The sequence below is a fragment of the Acinonyx jubatus genome, chromosome A2 (assembly GCF_027475565.1).
Source record: "Acinonyx jubatus isolate Ajub_Pintada_27869175 chromosome A2, VMU_Ajub_asm_v1.0, whole genome shotgun sequence".
NCBI classification, from domain to species: Eukaryota; Metazoa; Chordata; class Mammalia; order Carnivora; family Felidae; genus Acinonyx; species Acinonyx jubatus.
Genome location: NC_069383.1, coordinates 5,387,307 through 5,405,920, shown reverse-complemented (window position 1 = coordinate 5,405,920; position 18,614 = coordinate 5,387,307). Strand labels below are relative to the sequence as shown.

Sequence of the window (18,614 nt, the reverse complement as noted above, 5' to 3'; positions counted from 1 at the left end):
ACTCAACCGACTGAGCCACCCAGGCGCCCCAGCCAATGACTATTCTTAATTTATGTACCCTCCACAATTTTTGATAAAACCTTTGGCACCTGATTGAAAGGAATGAACAAGTAGCAGAAATGTTCACAGAAAAGCTTGAAACTCACCGTACCCGGTTATAATCTTTATAGGGGAAGCTTCTAATGGTAAGTTTGAATGACAGCTGTAAGATAGCCACGCTTATCACCAGCCGTACTGTTTGTAGCTGCAGTGATAAGAACAGCTATGTCCGCATTTCTCAGTGTTCCGTGAACAAGCAGCAGGAGTTTCGGGTTTCCTGGGCCCTTCCAAGGTCGCAGACCCCAAGCGCCTGGCCACAGGTCCCCGAGGACACTGTCTGTCCCCTGTGCTTCTGCACTCCACTGATCGATTTTCCTCTTGCTGCCATGTTGCTTTTTACTCTGCAACCATCTCATTAAACCGCACGTTTTAAACACCGTTCAGTTTACCATCGCACCCTGTGGTATGTCTTCTTCACCGTGAGCGGTTGCTCTGCAGATTTCTGAACGCGTTCAAAGGGCGCTTGCCTTAGAGAGCAGGCGGGAGCCTCTATCGGCGCCCTTTGCTCCTGCAAAGCTTCCCAAGATGCTGTGTGTCCTTAGATCGGTTTATACACTTACACATCTGGTGGCTGAACTGTTCTAGATCTCCCTCTTGTGGGCCATCTATGGAATGAAACACATTAATTATTTCCAATAGACGTGATGGCGTCTTGTAGGTTATAAGGAACCCATTTCTGCGAATCCTGTTTTAAACCTATACAAAGTGTATAAAGATCTAAAACTACCCGTGCACCCACGCACCAGCCTTATGAAACCTTAACATTTTGCCCCATATTTACTTTCATTTTTTTAACGTTTATTTATATTTAAGAGAGAGAGAGGGGGCGCGGGTGCTCGAGACAGAGCCCGAGCAGGGGAGGGGCAGAGAGAGAGAGAGAGAGAGAGAGGGAGACACAGAATCTGAAGCAGGCTCCAGGCTCCGAGCTGTCAGCACGGAGCCCGACGCGGGGCTCGAACTCATGAGTCAAAGTCAGAAGCTGAACAGACTGAGCCACCCAGACTCCCCTACATGTTCACTTGAAATCTTCAAAAAATAAAAATAAAGTAGAGAAGTCGAGGGCCCCTGTGTACCCTCCCTTTCTGCACCCTCCAGGTAACCATCACTCTGAATTTGTATTTGTTACACACAGGTTTTTCTATTTCTGATTCATATATATGTGGATCACACCGGGTGCGTTCTCCCACGACCTGCTTTTCTTCCGCAGTGTCACGCTGTCGAAGTTCGTCCCTGTGGCTCTGATGTTCTCATTTTCCTCTCCTGTGTAGTGTTGATTGTGTGACTACCACACTCTTCTTACCAGGGCTTGCATCCTGGGGTATTTCGGCTGCTTGGAATTTTCGTCACGACAGACCAGGCCGCGGCCAGCCTTCTTACACTGCCTCCGGGTACATACGTGTGCGTTTCTCTAGGGTCCGTCCTGAGCGCGGATCGCTGGGTCATGCAGCTCATCTCCGTATTGCCAGATTGCCCTGGAAAGGACTGTCCTGTTTACATCCCCCCATTTTTCTGTCATCTGCCAGCGGGCAGCCAGGCGGGAAGGCGCAAGCCCCACCATTAACTGCGCGCTGCGTTATCCTCCTTGGCATGAACTCGCTTGTTTAGTCATGGAAATAACCTTCCGAGGCAGGAGGCAGGCAGAAGCACGTTTGCCAGAAAACCAGAGAGGTCCAGGAATCTGCCCGAGGCCGCAAAGATAACAACAGGCAGAGCAGCAGTAAACCTGACCCACAGCTGTGCCGCGGAGGCCCTCAAAGACTCGGCCAGTGTGGGCTGGGGGTACAGGGGGTGCAAGGGGGTGCAGCGGGGAAGGGGGGGATGGAGGGGAGACGCCCCTTCCACTGCCACGTTGCTGAGAGCTGACAAAAGAAAAGATATGCCCTCTAATTTTTGAAATCATGAAAGTCAGCATACAGACCCAAGAGCAAGGGCAATAAAATGAACAGGTGGTCAGAAGGGAGACAAGCAGGAATGAAAGGCATCTAGATGAAGGGGGGAAAAAAACCTCACGGTTAGAAAATTACATCAGAGGGGCGGGTCTTGGTGGCTCCGCTGGTTAAGTGGCCGACTCTTGATGTCGGTGCAGGTCATGATCTCACGGTTCATGGGTTCAAGCCCCACGTCAGGTTCCATGCTGTCAGTGTGGAGCCTGCTTGGGATTCTCTCTCTCCCACTCTCCCTGTCCCTCCACGGCTTGCTCGCTCTCTCTCTCTCTCTCTCTGTCTCTCTCAGAAAATAAATAAATACACATGAAAAAATTACGTTGGAAACTTAATTTTCCAAATTCTGTATTAGCTTTCCTCTCAATCACTAGGAATCCGTGATCCTTTTAAGGTGGAAACCCACTTTCCCCGTGCTTGGAATCGCTGACTTCAGTCCCGTGTGCTGGGGCAGTGGTGGAGAAGGGCATATTTCCAGAGGCCCCGGCCTGGGTAGTTGACTGGAAGCAAAGAGAAAAACAGAAATGAGAGTTGAGTGGGGAAAAAAAAAAAAAAAAAAAAAAAGGGACCAGGGAAACATATGCCAACTCAACAGCTGGTCTCTGCTCAGCCCCCAAAGGATCTGTGCATTGTGTCTCTTGGCTTTGCACACTTTCTAAAGAAACTTCCCCCTTTTATTTTAAGTAAGAGAAGGACTTAAGAAGGACTTCCCTAGAAAACAATGGAAGCTGATATTTCATCTAAGGCTGGACCTGTACTTACAGGAGAAGAATGCCAGGGGCTTGCCTGCTTCTGTTTTAGGTTTAGCCTCTATATTTTACAAAAGTATGCCGACCGTATATCAGCGTGTTTAATGTTTACTTAAAAAGAAAATGACATCTGAAATGGAACAGTCAAAGCGAACGAGAAGTGAATGTTCACAAGTGTTACAGGAAGTCGACAGGAAGCCAAAAGTGTGGGTATGGAAGTGAAAACCTTTTCAAAAAGGACATCAAGAGCAAAGTCGACGAGGGGGCTAGTTTTCTCAGCCTAAGACAAAGGGTATAAATCACTTCATGTACTTTTTTTCCTCCGTTTTTTGTGTGCGGAAAATTACGTATAACATAAAATTTTATCATCTTAGCCACTCTTAAGTATCCAGTTCAGGGGTATAAAATACATTATACCTCTCCGTCCCCACCGTCCACCCCCAGAACTCTTGTCATCTTGTAAAACGGAACAGTAACTCCCCATCCCCCCGCCCCTCCCCCACCCCCTGGGAACCACCGATCTATTTTCTCTATGATTTTGACTCCTCTAAACATCACGCGCAAGTGGAATCATACTTGTCTTGTTGTGTGTGGCTTGTTTCACTTAGCCTCACGTCTTCAAGAATCATTCATGTTGCAGCAGGTGTCAGAATGTCCTTTTTAAGGCTGAATAAGATTCCATTGCACGTGTTTGAGCATCTCTTATGCTTTGCCTCCCTCTCTGAAACTATTTTGCCCCCTCCCCCTCCCCCCATGGTCTTCTGTTAAGTTTCTCAAGTTCCACATAGGAGCGAAAACATATGGTATCTGTCTTTCTCTGCCGGACCTATTTCACTTAGCAGAATGCCCTCCAGTTCCATCTGCATTGTTGCAAATGGCAGGATTTCATTCTTTCTCGTTGCCAAGTAGTATTCCATTGTATATATAAACTACATCTTCTTTATCCATTCGTCAGTTGATGGACATTTAGGCTCTTTCCATAATCTGGCTATTGTTGAAATCTCTGCTATAAACATTGGGGTACGTGTGCCCCTATGCATCAGCACTCCTGTATCCCTTGGGTAAATTCCTAGTAGTGCTATTGCTGGGGTTGTAGGGTAGTTCTATTTTTAATTTTTTAAGGAACCTCCACACCGTTTTCCAGAGTGGCTGCACCAGTTTGCATCCCAACAGTGCAAGAGGGTTCCCATTTCTCCACATCCTCGCCAGCATCTCTAGTCTCCTGATTTGTTCATTTTAGCCACTCTGCCCGGCGTGAGGTGGTTATCTCAATGTGGCTTTGATTTGTATTTCCCACATAATGAGTGATGTTGAGCATCTTTTCAACAAACTCAGGTGAAGGGGGCAGGGAAGAGGGGAAAATGGGTGATGGGCATTGAGGAGGACACTTGTTGGAATGAGCACTGGGTGTTTTCTGTAAGTGATGAATCACAGGAATATACCCCCGAAACCAAGAGCATACTGTATACACTGTATGTTAGCCAACTTGATAATAAATTGTGTTAAAAATAGTAACAATAATAATAAAAGCTAGAAAATGAAAAAAAAAAGAACTATGGCAAGAGGGTGCCTGGGTGGCAAAAAAAAAAAAAAAAAGATTCCATTGTACGTGGATAACACATTTTGCTTACTCATTCATCCATTGATGGACACTTGGGTTCCTTCCAGTTTAAGCTATTCTAAATAATGCAGAATCAAGAGTACTGTTTGCCATGTGAACCAAGCTATCGACATCAGAAGTCTTCAAATAGACCTTCTCATTAAATCATTAGTATTTTGAATAACTAACCTAGAACCCTAAAATTCATGTAATTCTCATCTTTAGAGCATCATTGGTAGATGTTCTTGGCATCCCAGAACCAAAGATTCTGTTTTGTTTTATTTAAATTAATTGAAAGAGAAAACCAATTGTTCACCCAAGAGGCCACTGATTAACATCTACCAAAAGCAATTTGGGGGGCACCTGGGTGTTAACCATCTGACTCTTGATTTTGGCTCAGGTCATGATCTCACGGTTTGTGGGTTCAAGTTCCATGTCAGGCTCTGCACTCACAGCACGAAGCCTGCTCGGGATTCTGTCTCTCTCTCTCTCTCTCTCTCTCTCCCAAAATAAATAAATAAACTTAAAAAAAAAAAAAAAGCAATTTTGGTATTATTTATCCAGGGGAACTGGTCTCATTTGGCCAAATCTGTTAATAGGATTTGAACCAATGTCTTGAACAATGTCTTCTTCCCCATTGGAGATGTGAGCCACTCTACAATAGGGACCACAGGTTCCTTCTCTGTGTTCCTGGGGTAGCCTACCACAGGTCTCAGTACACAGTGCCTTTAGCTACTCTAACCGGGAGGTAGGTGTGTAAAGACAAAAAAACAAAAAACAAAAAACAAAAAAAACCAACTTCCTCCACCCCCAAATATTCACGTTTTGTCATTCTTTTGTCTTACACTCATTGTTATAACCTTGACTCAAATAAGCGAAACACTGGTGTACAATTGAAGCAGTCAGCACATGGTCTATCCAACAAGATGGTCCTCCTTGGATATTAGCCAAAGGAAGGTCCCTGCCTGACACTTATTACCAGAGTTTCCCTTCTCCCCAACTCCACATCCCCAGCTCTGGGCCCAAAATAATCCGCCACATTCTAAGATAGCAGGTCATGAATTTCTAGGGGAACCTCTCAAATCACAACCCCACCCATAATTGCCCACTTCCATGGGAAAACTTACTACGTGGTTATTAACGGCCATGCTACTTAGACCCTGAGATGGTCAGATCCAAAAGGATGGTCACAGTGGATGCTTTTAATGGTTGGGAACCGGAGTGGATGGGGACTGGATTCTTCCGAAGGGTTCTCAAGACAAAGGAGAGCATATGTTGGCAAGTCTGACCAATAGCATATGGAGGAATTTAGAAGAACAGTGTGTGGGGAAGGTCTGTAGACCTTTGTCGCTGGAGCAAAGAATCAGTCAGAAAGGAGTTTTTAGATGAATGAGCCCAGCAGGGCTGGTGGGAGGGAACCAGGCAGAGCTGGGACTAAGGCTCCATCATTAATTTTTAATTCTCTTTTTCCCTCCTCCTTCCTTTTGTTTCCTTTTTACCACCAAAGATATTCACCTTTGGACATTGCTTACCAAGTCCTTTGTCTTAAGAGTGACAATTATTTGAGGGTTTACTGAGTGAACGTCTACTGACACCTATCACATGATATAGCATCGTAGAGCACAGAAATGGATGAGCGTGGGGCCCTTTCCTCCAAGAGCTTACAACCCGCCCCCCACCCCGCCCAGATGCCTGGGGTGGTATGTGATAATTGGCAAATTTATACTCAGATGTTTTTGCCCGTTTTCTTTTGATTTGCATTTCCTATTTCCGCTTCTCTGCCCTTTGGTGTTTGGATTTTTTTCCTGCCCTTTGTTTTAAGCATTGCCTTTATCCCTCAGAAGACACAGGCCCAGAAAGATGTTTCCCAGTCTGAAGTCTTAACCTAGCTTAAGAAATCCATGTTTCCCTTTTCTTCCTCAGACTGAGAGTAACACTCTGGGCTGCTTTGTTTCTCCTTGTAATTGTTTAATTAGAATCAACTAGGAGGAAACTTGCCTACTCATTTGAGAGAAAACATGCACTGTTTCAACCTCCTAATTTCCTTTTATCCTTAGGGAAGGTTCCAGGCTTTCTGGTCACCCCACAGGATTTACCTCCATTGTCACACGTGCACTTTGCTCTCACCCCCACGTTCCCTCCCCTCTGCCATCTTTATCTTCCTTCTCTTAACCTCTTTTCTTCAGCACCTACCAGCTCCCTAGTGTCCTCATGAGTTTGTTCTATGCCTTCTGTTTTGTTTTGTTACATTATTCTTTCCCCTAATGAATCGTTTCTGGCAACAGCGCCCCCTGACTCTTGGGTCGGGACACCAGGCTGTAACAACTCAGTACACTTTTTATCTTGTATCTTCCCCTAATTTCTCACATGATTCTTGTCTCCCTTAAGCAACTCCTGGGTAGTACCCATGACTTCCTTGTCCTTTATACCTACAGAAAAATACCGGACATCTAGAATGTTCTCTGTTCTCTCATTCCTGGTTCTCCAGGGACAACCCAACCCACCACATACTTTGAAGCAGATGTTGGGTCCCCGGCAAAACAGGGTCAGCCTCTTCAGTGAGGGAAAGATCAAATCTGCTCAGACGTGTTAAGAAGAAATTTCGCAAGCATTTGGCTGAACTTGTGTACTAATATCTAAATATTGAGTAATATAGAGTAAAAAATTAAAAGGCAGCCAAACAACCCTTTGGCTCATCTTTGGGTCCCTTGAGAGGTGTTCTGAAAGCTTATTTTTATCATGTTTATTTCCAAAAAAAAAAAAAAAAAAAAAAAAAGCTAAAAATGAGACTGAGCCTAGATTTTTCCCAATAGGAGGCTTTTCCTATTTCCTTGGTTGAGGAATGAGGATTCTAAGACTCTCTGGAAGGACCCAATGAACTCTGGAAGTCCTGGATTCCACCTGCTGCTTGGAGCTTCTAAGCAGGAACCTCCAGCTGCTGGTGATGCCCTGTGTGATGTCATAGGACTTTGTGACACGGCCTGATGCTACATCATGTGCATGCAGTACAAGGCGGGCAGGGTCACCCAGTACAATCAAGTATTTTCTCAGAATCCAGGCCATTCAGAAAAAAAAAAAAAATCTCATCTTTCAGATCGTTCAGCCTAGACCCCTGCCTAATTTCACCTGCGACTCAGCTTACACAACGTATCAACTACAGAGCGGCCAATGTCTCAGTGGTAGGTGGGTGGCCTCAGCATGCTGAGAAAAATGGGAACAAAGTTGGGGGGTGGGGTGCCTTCCACCTGCATTCAGTGGAAGCGACACATCAAATCGCTGAATCTTGAATGGGATGCTGGCTCTGGGGATTAGGATTAAGATCTGATTTGTAATAAGAGGCTGGGCTATACCACTCTAGAGGTAGACTGGGCATTATAATGATTTCAGTTCTTGAAAATCTGATCATTTATAGAGAATTTAGTTGTGACAGCATAGCCATGTTTTCTTGACCCTAAAAACTCACACTTTAAAACAAACTCAATGGCTGTGAATCGAGATTTAGTTTAGGGCTTTGGTTTTTCAGTGTGTACATGTGTGTGTGAGCGTATGTGCGCGTGTATACGTTTGGTGGGAGTGGGGGTGGGGGAGAGATGAGGTGCATATTCCAGAGAACCAGGGGGAGCTCTGCTTTACGAAGACATTGCATAAGAAAGCTTACATTAGTAAAATTTAAAAAAAAATGGAGGAGGCTAATTTTCCTACGCGTTCACATGTAGAGAATTTGCTCCAAATTTTCTTAATATACAAGAATCCTTCTAGACAATATGGATTTATTTTCTTTTCCGGTTTTAGTCCTAGCATGACCCCACATGTGTATTTTGTGTATGCAATCTGCCTCCCCTCACTTATGTTTTTCGTTAGCTTCTAATTGCTTTTGGTGTTCAGTGGAAATTAAAAGTGTCAAAATGTGACTTTTAATCTCTAGAAGTGGGGTTAATAGAAGTTAAACGGCTTCATTCTCTTCCCACTTATTTGAATCTGCCCATTTCTCCCTGTTAGAGGCTATCTTCTTCTCTTACACATTTGACACTTTTTCTTTGCATAATCGAATATTGCATTTTTGAAGAGTAATTGTTCCAGTCAATGGGCCTTCATTGTGCAACCTAGATCTCTGTCAGGGTGTTAAATCCTATGTCTTGGGAGGATGCTCCTATATGAATAAATGCCCCAATTTTATTATCGTTATTATTATCATGTTTTATTTTGAGAGAGAGAGAGAGCATGCGTGCACAAGTTGGGGAGGGGCAGAGAGAGAGGGAGGAGGGGGAGAGAGGGAATCCCGAGCAGGCTCCACACTCGGCTGGAGCCCGATGTAGGGCCCATCTCATGGACCGCAAGATCACGACCTGAGCAGATATCAAGAGCGGGAGGCTTAACCGACTGAGCCACCCAGGCGCCCCTCCCCCAATCCAGTCTTACACCCCCCTCCCTTGATCTAGAATCTTCAGGTCTCAGCCCATGCACAGGACGCTGATCCGGTTGGATCGTGATGCCTGGGTTCTGCAGTTCCCTGGGGACACACTCTTTCCTCCCTGAGCAGGACTAGCACATTCCCAGCCAGGCTATGCTGTCACTTGACCCTAATTATTGATCTGGCGGTCAGGAGAGGACTGGGGTGGGGGAATCCAGAGGAAGGTCGTGCGTGGCTTGCCAAGCATCCTCAAGCACAGGAGCAATGGGCCATTTCTGTAGATCCAGAGGGTGGGTCCTCATGGCCCTCCACCCACACACCCCCATCCCAAGTCTTAGCTTCTCCCTCCTTCCCTGGAGTCACCTTCCTTGGAGTCTCGCTGCCCTATCACCAAGCCCTGCACATGAGTCTCAGCTTTCTCTGCCCTTCCAACGTAGGAGATGTGAATCCCTTTATGTGTTGCCAAGGAAGTCAGATTGATACTTTGCCTTAAAGTGGTGACTCGTCACCCCCAGCCTTTCTTTTGTCTTTCTCAAATGCGTCTGTAGCACCCAACAGCAGACATTTTGATTCTTCAGTTTTTATAATTACTTTTCCCTGCCCCCAGCTCCCAAATGCACCAACCAGAACGTTCCTTCCCACCAGTTGGCCACTGGTGAAGCCGTAACAAGCGCACTGCTCCAGCCTGCTGGGTTCTAGTCCAACGCTGCCTTTCCACCAGCCTGGGGGGTCCTTAAGGCCAGCGGGCGAGAGGTGATGCACCCCCCCCCAAATCCCATTTTGGTGTCTGTTTCGCAGGACCACCCCACTACCAACTTTCGTAGGTCAAGTTCCTCAGAAACAGACTTTGGGACTGAGATTTGCGTGCGGGCACTTTATTGGCATGGGTTTGGGGGAACACCTGCAAGCAAAGGAAACTGGGTCAAGCAATGTTAACCTTAAAAATAAAGCTGCTGCGCGGCGTCTGGGTGGCTCAGTTGGTTAAGCCTCCGACTCGGCTCAGGTCGTGATCTCACAACTGGTGGGTTCCAGCCCCCCCCCCCCCCATCCCCACCCCCACCCGGCCCTGGGCTGACAGCTGGGGCCTGGAGCCTGCTTCGGATTCTGTGTCTCCATCTCTCTCTCCCCCTTCCCCACTCCTACTCTCTGTCTCAAAATAAACATTTAAAAGTAAAAATAAAAATAATAAAACTGCCGGTTATCTTGCCAGCAAAAATGGATTTATTTGGTAATAGTGGACAACCGCCAACCTGCAGAAGCAAGGCAAAAAAACCACAGGCAAGTCTGGAGACTAAAGAGGCTCTTGAGTAAAGGGGGAAGTCAGGAAGGCTGCCGTAAACTAAGAGTTCATTGGAGTAAACTGGACGTTCACAGTATAGCGGCTTCTCATTGGCTGAGCTGTGACTGTCCCTCATTGGCTGGGCTGTTGCCGGGGGAGGAGGGAACCTTCCGTCCTGCTGCAGGGATAGTAGAGTGCCGTCCTCTGCAAGATGCTCCAGGAGTTGGGTCTACAATTGACGAGGAGTGCTGGAGATGAGAGCGCCCCCTGCCCGCCTCCTGACTCCATTCTGAACAAAGTTTCCTTTCCTTCATTTTCACAACAGAAAGAGGCTAGACAGTGATGTGGCTGCCACAGGGACCTCTGTGGAAATCTCTGGGCCGGATGAGTCCTCAGAGTCATCTCAAGTTGAAATAAGCAAGTTGGGCTCATCAGCCGGTCTTTAAACATGAGTTCCCTCAGGGAGGGGGAAACTTTGGACAAAGCCGCTTGCCCCCACCAGCGGTAACTCTGGGGGAGGGACTCAACCATGAGCCAGTACTCGGGCAGCGGGGTCCCACGCCGTGACCTGGTGGCACCACCGCGTAAGACATCATATCCAGGTGTGTTCAGGTGTTTGGGGGGCAAGGTGCTGACCGGGTGGTTTGATGCCACAGAATTGTTGTGGGTCCTGAGTCCTGTGGGGGAAGAATGGGTCTCTGCTGTGAACAAGAGCGGTTAAGAGCCAGAGCGGGTGGGCAGGCTGGTTCCTAGTGCTGGCCTGAGGTCTACACTTCAGAAGCCCGCCTCTTCCCTCGAGTCCTAGAAAGGGTAAAAATGGGAGACAATACTACATGGTCAAATGTGGAGGAAGATACTTGAGTCAGAGCGTGAGGAGGACCCACACCAGGAGGTCCCAGAAAGAGAGTGATGCTGGGGAGCTTGGGGTTCGTATCCTTGATTCCCTCTTCCAGCCGCCAGGCAGTCACTTGATTTAAAAGGTTGGGGTGGGAGAGAAACGCATGTGTTTATTACAATGATGCCATTTGATAGACACAGTTTGCAATCCTTATTTTAAATTTTTTTCCCAAAGTAATGTATACACAAAAAAATAAAACCAAATCTTATAAAGAGAGTCAGCAGGCCCCTGCCCAATTCCACCCTAATCCCCAGTTCAACTCTCCAAAAGCAATGGCTTTAGACTCTTTTAATATATTTCTTATGACAGTCAAACCTTCATATTTTAAATAATATTCCTAGGCTTCTGCTTCTTGGCTTGTTTTGCACATGAACTTCATTTTTCTTACGTGACTTCCATTTTTTTAAATCTTAGCTTTCCCCACCCCCACCCCAGCACCTGGGTGGCTCCGTGGGTTAAGTATCCCACTCTTGATTTCAACTCAGGTCGTGATCCCACAGTTGGCGAGTTTGAGCCCTGTGGCAGACTGCCACATTTTCCCCCATGAATCTATGTGATGTTTTGATTAATACGGTAGCCAGTGCCTACATCTTCATTATTCTACAAACATCGTTCCTTAATTTTTACCACCAGATAGGACACCGACTTGCACTTGCCTGCCCCAAAGAATCTATGAAATCTGATATTCTTTTGACCCATCTCCTTTTAGGGGAGGGGTTGAGTGCCAGAGCTCACTAGAGCCCCCATTCCAATGTGGGCTACCTCTTTCCTGGGCCGGATCCGCTATCTTGGGTCACTTCCCTTGGTGTGAAGTGATCTTCTGAGTACCCGTTTTAAGAGGTTTTGCTAATAGAAAATGAGATAGACTTTAGCGCATCAAAGTATATGATACATACGTAGAAATGTTTCTGTTTTTAAAACACTGAAAATTGAATTCAAACCAAGTAGATGATCTATAAGGCATGGGAATATCTAACATAGCTTCTTTTAAATTCTTCTGATTTAGGAAATTAACAAATGAGCCTTCAAAAATGCAAGGTTTACAATGAGAGGCATTTTAATTCAAACTTTACTGTATGGATCCTTGACATTTGGGATCTGGACAGCTCTGTTGTATGTATTTATTAACCACAATCATGTGAGCAACTTGGAGAAGAAAACCCAGGAGCCTGCCTCGATTTGGTCCCTTGAAAAAAAATTTCATCGGCAAGATACTCATGGCTCAGAGGAAATTCCAAGACTATATGTGAGATTTGAAAGTCCTGATGAAGAAGAAACCAAACCACAGAAATCCTTTTTCAAATTGAGTAAGTATTTTGATTTTCTCCATTAGCCATTTTAAGGGGAAGTATTTTTACTACATACAAATTTTAGGGAAAGCACAAGCGGGGAGAAGGGCAGAGGGAGAGACAGAGAATCTTAAGTAGCCTCCACGCTCAGCATGGAACCCGACACAGGGCGTCATCCTACAACCCTGGGATCATGACCTGAGCTGAAATCAAGAGTCGGACACTCAACGGAATGAGTCACCCAGGCGCCCTGCAATATTATACATTTTTAATGTATTTGTAGATACTCTGCAATGAATTGCAATGCTGAGGTAAACGTGGATTACAAGGCTTCATGTGGACATATTTTGTTTCTCTTATGTCAACACCTAGGTTTGGGACAGATGGGATTTAGGTAGATATATGCTTAACTTTAAAAAAAATGACGAAGTGTTTTCCAAGGTAGGCGTGCCATTTAATATCCCTTCCCGCAGCATATGAGAATCCCTTTGCTCCAAATCTTCGCCAACATTTGACATGGTCAGCTTTTTAGGTGTTAGGTATTCGAATGGGTAAGCAATGGTATCGTTGTGATCTTAATTTGCATTTCCCTGAGGACTAATAATTTTGAGCACCTTTTCATGTGCTTAATGACCACCCATATATCATGTTTTGTAAAATGTCTCTTCCCGTCTTTTGTCCATTTTTAAATTGGGATGTTTGTCTTCTGATTTTTAAGACTTAAAAAAAATTTTTTTTTTAATGTTTTTATTTTATTTTGAGAGAGAGACTGACTGAGCCACCCAGGTGCCTTGATTTTTAAGACTTTTTATTTATTTATTAAAAAAAATTTTTTTTTAATGTTTATTTATTTTTGAGACAGAGAGAGACAGAGCATGAACGGGGGAGGGTCATAGAGAGGGAGACACAGAATCTGAAACAGGCTCCAGGTTCTGAGCTGTCAGCGCAGAGCCCGACGCGGGGCTCAAACTCACGGACCGTGAGATTATGACCTGAGCCGAAGTCGGCCACTTAACCGACTGAGCCACCCAGGTGCCCCTTTTAAGACTTTTTAAAATGTATTTTCGATTTGAGGCCTTTGATATGTGAGTTGCAAATAGTACAAGTCTGTGCCTTGTCCTTTTATTCTCTTTTTTTTTTATTGACAAAAAGCACTGTATTAGTTTTAGAGTAGAGCATAATGATTTGATACGTGTATATATTGCAAAATAATCACCACAATGATTTTTGTTAACAGCCATCACACACACAGTTAAAATCTTTTTTCTTGTGATGAGATCTGTCTTGGCAACTTCCAAATATACAATATAGCATTGTTAACCATAGTCACTATGCTGTACTTTTTAAATTCTCTTTTCAGTGGTGTCATTCAAGGAGGACAATTTTATTTTATCCTTTTACTTTCTATTTTTCCTTATTTGGCTTTATTTATTTATTTTATATTATATTTATTCTGCTTTATTTATTGATTTCACATTTATTTATTTATTTATTTACTTATTTATTTTTGAGGGAGAGAATCTTAAGCAGCCAGCATGGAGCCCTACTCAGGGCTCGATCCCACAACCCTGGGATCATGACCTGAGCTGAAATCAGCAATGAGATGCTATGGGGCACCTGGGTGGCTCGGTCGTTTGGGCGTCCAACTTCGGCTCAGGTCATGATCTCACGGTCAGTGAGTTCCAGCCCCGCGTCGGGCTCTGTGCTGACAGCTCAGAGCCTGGAGCCTGCTTCGGATTCTGTGCGTCCCTCTCTCTCTGCCCCTTCCCCACTCACGCACTGTCTCTATCAAAAAATTAATAAACGTTAAAAAAAATTAAAAAAAAAAAGAATCATCTGCTTAACCAACTGAGCCATCCAGGTGCCTCCAAGAAGAACAATTTTAAATTTTGATGTTCAGTCCGTCCCATTTTCTTGTATGGTTCATGTTTTTTATGTTTTATCAAAGTAACCTTCGCCTACCTCAAGTTCTCAGATTCCCTTCTGTGTTTTCTTATAGAAAGTTTAGGTTTTACTTTATATTTTACATCAGGGCCATGATGTGAGGTAAGGATCAATGTTCATTTCCCCTAGGTGGATATCCATTTCATCTAGCAGCACTTGTTGAAAAAGCTCCCTTTTTCCATCTTGCCATCTCTGTCAAAAATCAGTTGACTGTTTTTGTTGGGTGTCTTTCTGAACTCTATTCTCATTCTTTTCAAAAATTGTTTTGGGGTGTCTGGGTGGCTCAGCTGTTTAAGTGGTTGACGCGATTTCAGTTCAGGTCATGATCTCACAGTTTGCAAATTCAAGTCTCACGTTGGGTTCTGCACTGACAGTTGGGAGCCTGTTTGGGATTCTCTCTCTCCCTCTCACTCTGCCCCTCCCCAATGCTCTCTCTCTCTCTCTCTCTCAGAATAAATAAATAAACTTGAAAAAACTGTTTTGGTTATTCTAGATCTTTTGCTTGTTCATATAGGTTTTAGAAACATATTGTCAACGTCTACAAAAAAGCCTGCTGGGTTTTGTTTTGTTTTGTTTGTTTTGTCTCGAGAGAGAGAAAGCAGGGGAGGGGCAGAAAGAGAAGGAGAGAGGGAGAATCCCAAGCAGGCTCCACTTTTGAAATGTTGAATTTTCATTTTCATTCAGTTCTGTATATTTTTATATTCCCTTTGAGACTTTCTCTTTGGATTATTTGGAAATGGGTTTTTAAATTTCCAACTCATGGAATAATTCTCTAGCGTCTACTACCGATATCCAGTTTGGTTCGTTTATAGTCTGAAAATATACTCTATGATTTCAATTCTTTTAGGGTTTTTTTTTTTTTGAGGTTTGTTTCAGGATCCAGGATATGGTCCGTCTCTGGTGACTGCTCCATGCACACTTAAAAAAAATGCGTATTTGCTCTTTTCGGGTACGGTGTTCTTTACATCCACATCAGTTAGATCTTGTTGGGTGATTGTATTATTCAGTTCTTCTGTGTCCTCGCTGAGTTTTTGGCTGGTAGTTCTGTCAGTTGCTAAGGGTGGGGGTTGAAGACCCCAACTGTACTTATGGGTTTGTCAGTTTCTACTTTAACTCTATCAGCTTTCGCTTCGTGTGTTTTGAGGCTCTTTTTTGATGTGATTGTATTTGGAATCATTATGTCTTGCTGGTGCACTGAGCTTTTTATCATGAGGTAATGTCTCTCTGTTTGTCTCTAGTAATTTTCTCTGGTCTATTTTATCTAATATTAATAGATCCACTCCTGCTTTTCTAAGTAGGCTCCATGCCCAAAGTGGGGCTTAAACTCATGACCCCGAGATCAAGAGTCATAGGCTCTACCCACTGAGCCAGCCAGGAGCTGCTTTTTTGATTAATATTTGCAAATATATCCTTTTCTATCCTTTTACTGTCAATCAACCTATGTTTCATTGAAGTAAGGTGCTTGTAGATAGCATATTATTGGAACATTTTTTAAATCTACTCTGTAAATCTAGGCTTTTAATTGGTATATTTAGATCATTTGTATTTAAGACAGTTATTGATGTCAGAGTTTCTTAGCCAGTTTGTTTTTCATTTGTTCCCTGTTTCTCAATCTTCTGTTTCCCTTTTCTTTCCTTTCTGTGAGTTACTTGAACATTTTTTCAAAACTCCGTTTTGATTTATTTTATACTGTTTTTTTTTTTCAACAGATTGCTTTGTATGGTTTCACTCGGGGTTGCTGTAGGTATTATGCAATCCATCTGTAACTTAACAGTCTCCTTGAATTGATGTTTTTCCACTTCAAGTAAAGTGTAAGCTGTCCCTTAGCCCTCCTCAATTAAAAAATTTACTTGTCTTCAGTATTGAGCACCACGTTACCTGGTGTTATAATTGTCGTTTCAGACACCAAATATGATTCAAGAAACTCATGATAGGGGTGCCTCCATAGCTCAGTCGGTTAAGCGTCTGACTCCTGACTCAGCTCAAGTCGTGATCTCATGGTTTCTAAGTTCCAGCCCCACATCAGGCTTTGCATGGACAGGGCAGAGCTTGCTTGGGATTCTCTCTCTTCCCTTCTTTCTCTGTCCCTCCCCCACTTGGTCTTGCTCTCTCAAATAAATAAACATTAAAAAAATGAAAAAAAGAAACTCATGAAAAGGACAGCCTATTATTTTGTCCCTATTTTTATCCATTTGGATGTTCTTTTTTCTTATCTGAAGTTCCACACTTCTGTTATCATTTCCTTTTTGTTTAGAGAAATTTCTTTTGCTGTTCTTTAAGGGCAGGTTACAAATTCTTAGTTTTTCTTCACTTAGGAGTATCTAATTTCTCACAATTCCCAAAGGATATTTTTGAGGGGTATAGAATTTGCTATTGACAGTTCTTTTCTTGCAGCATTCAGAAATGTTCTGTCACTTCCTTCCCTCCTCCACGATTTCAAAATTTTTTTTAACGTGTATTTATTTTTGAAGGAGAGAGAGACAGTGTGAGTGGGGGAGGGGCAGAGAGAGAGAGAGAGAGGCACAGAATCTGAAGCAGGCTCCAGGCTCTGGGCTGTCAGCACAGAGCCCAATGCGGGGCTAGAACTCACAAATCGTGAGATCATGACCTGAACCGAAGTCGGACGCTTAACCGGCTGAGCCACCCAGGTGCCCCGCCTCCTCCGCGATTTCAAACGGGAAATCCACGGCCATTCAGATTGCTCCTCTGTGAGTCTTACTTCTCTTCTGTCTGGCCACTTTCAAAAGTTTTCCTTTGCCTTCAGTTTTCAGAAATTTAGTTATGATGTGTCCCGACATGCATTTCTTTGGTTTATCCTGTTGGGGTTTTGTTCAGTCTCCTGAGTCTATAGATGTCCAACTTTCACCAAATTTGGGGAGTTTCCAGCCTTATTTCCAGAGTACTTTTTCAGTCCTACTCTGACTCCTCCCCTCCCAGGGCTCCGATAACACAAGGATCGGCTCTTTTCGTCGTCAGCGTGCAGTTCCTGAAACTCTGCATTTTTTTCCTGTCTGGTTTCTCTGTTGTTCGGATTCGGTGGATTTCACTGATCAGCCATCATCGCTCTACTATTAAGCCGGTCCAGTGAGGTTTTTTTATTTAGACCATTGTGTTTTTTAGTTCTATATCTTCCATTTTTTAAAATATAGCTTGTGTTTCTTTGCTGAGATTTTCCCTTTTCCATTCGTTTCCAAACATTCTTCTGATGACTGCTTTAGCATGAGAAGTCAGATCATTCTGACCTCTGATTCATCTCTGTATTGTCTTTTCATTCAATTTGAGATCCCTGGTTCTTGGCGTGAGAAAGGGTTTTCGATTGTATTCTGGGCCTTTGGGATATTATGCAACACCGGGTCCTAATTAAGCTTCTTTATTAGGGGCCATCCCCTGCAGCACAAGGGTGGGCCAGGTGGGAGGTATTCTCAGTTTCCCCACTAGGTCTGCTGACACCATTCCTGCAGCCAGGGATCACCCTGGGGGAGGGGAGGAGTTCAGCTCCCGCTTTGGTAAAATGAGGCACAGACGTGCATGAAGTTGTTGTCTCTGAGTTAGCTCCCCAGTGGGCCTCGAGGACAGCCAGTTAGGAGACAGGAGAAGCAGAGTCAGTGTCCAGCTTTGCATAACCTGCTTCTCTTATTGCCACCGGGTGGGGTAGAGGGTTAGCTCTCCACTGGGCCCTGATAACGTGAGGGGCAGGGGCTATGTGGAATGCTGACGAGTCCCACCTTGCGTCCCCTCCAGAAGCCTCATCGCTGCCAGCTGGGCTTGGAGGCTCAGCATTGCTATTGCCACGGCGCTATCTGGGGGAGAATGAGAGTGCCACCTGCTTCCCCCAGGCCAGCTCCCCGCCCAGGCTGCCCGCACCCCCCAGGTAATCAGAGCCCTGCTGCTTCTGCCACGAAGGGGGATAGAAGGGTGGGTTCTGCTCAGTCCCACCCGCACCACTGCCCTTTACTCCCTTGGGTGTGGTGGAAGGCCTCCTCCCTGCCCCGGGGGGTGGTGTGGTTCTCCCACTTCTGCTTGACTTGACTAGATTAGGTTCCGCCAAAGGATTTCTTGGTTTGCCCCCCCCCCCCCCCCCCCCCCCCCCCCCCCCCCCCCCCGCCCAGCCCTGTGGCTGGAGGGAACAGACTTATCTGGGAGGCTCTTTGGCCTGTGCCATTGGTGGTTCTACTGGGAGGCTTCTACAGACCTCCGTCTGGGAGATACGGGAGGCAGCGAGGAAATTAGGAGCTCCCATGTCCTTCCTCCAGTCCTGAGGCATCTGCCTCCTTATTTCCCCTTTTCTGAGCCCTCCTATGCTCATCTATTGTGTTACGTTCAGGATTTCCCAGGTGCAGGAAAGAGGGCTTAGGGGAAATGGGGTTACTGCATCCTGAAGAGAATCCCTTTTGTATATAATATA

The 18,614-nt window shown here is 44.9% G+C and overlaps 1 protein-coding gene and 1 long non-coding RNA gene across 2 annotated transcripts in view; one reads left to right on the top strand and one right to left on the bottom strand.

Moving 5' to 3' along the window:
• Window positions 1-447: 447 nt before the first annotated feature.
• On the bottom strand, window positions 448-2,836 carry LOC113596752 (uncharacterized). The gene is made up of 3 exons (XR_003417564.2): window positions 2,124-2,836; window positions 1,400-1,571; window positions 448-704 (listed from the first exon to the last, which is right to left on the bottom strand). It is a non-coding gene; the product is annotated as an uncharacterized LOC113596752 (long non-coding RNA).
• Window positions 2,837-7,419: 4,583 nt separating this feature from the next.
• The window catches only part of GALNTL5 (polypeptide N-acetylgalactosaminyltransferase like 5), a 55,342-nt gene continuing 44,147 nt past the window's right edge, over window positions 7,420-18,614 (top strand). Inside the window, 3 exon segments of the mRNA XM_027051249.2 lie at window positions 7,420-7,567; window positions 10,404-10,680; window positions 11,983-12,283. Of these exon segments, the coding sequence (XP_026907050.1) occupies window positions 12,022-12,283 (262 nt within the window). The 5' untranslated portion in view covers window positions 7,420-7,567; window positions 10,404-10,680; window positions 11,983-12,021.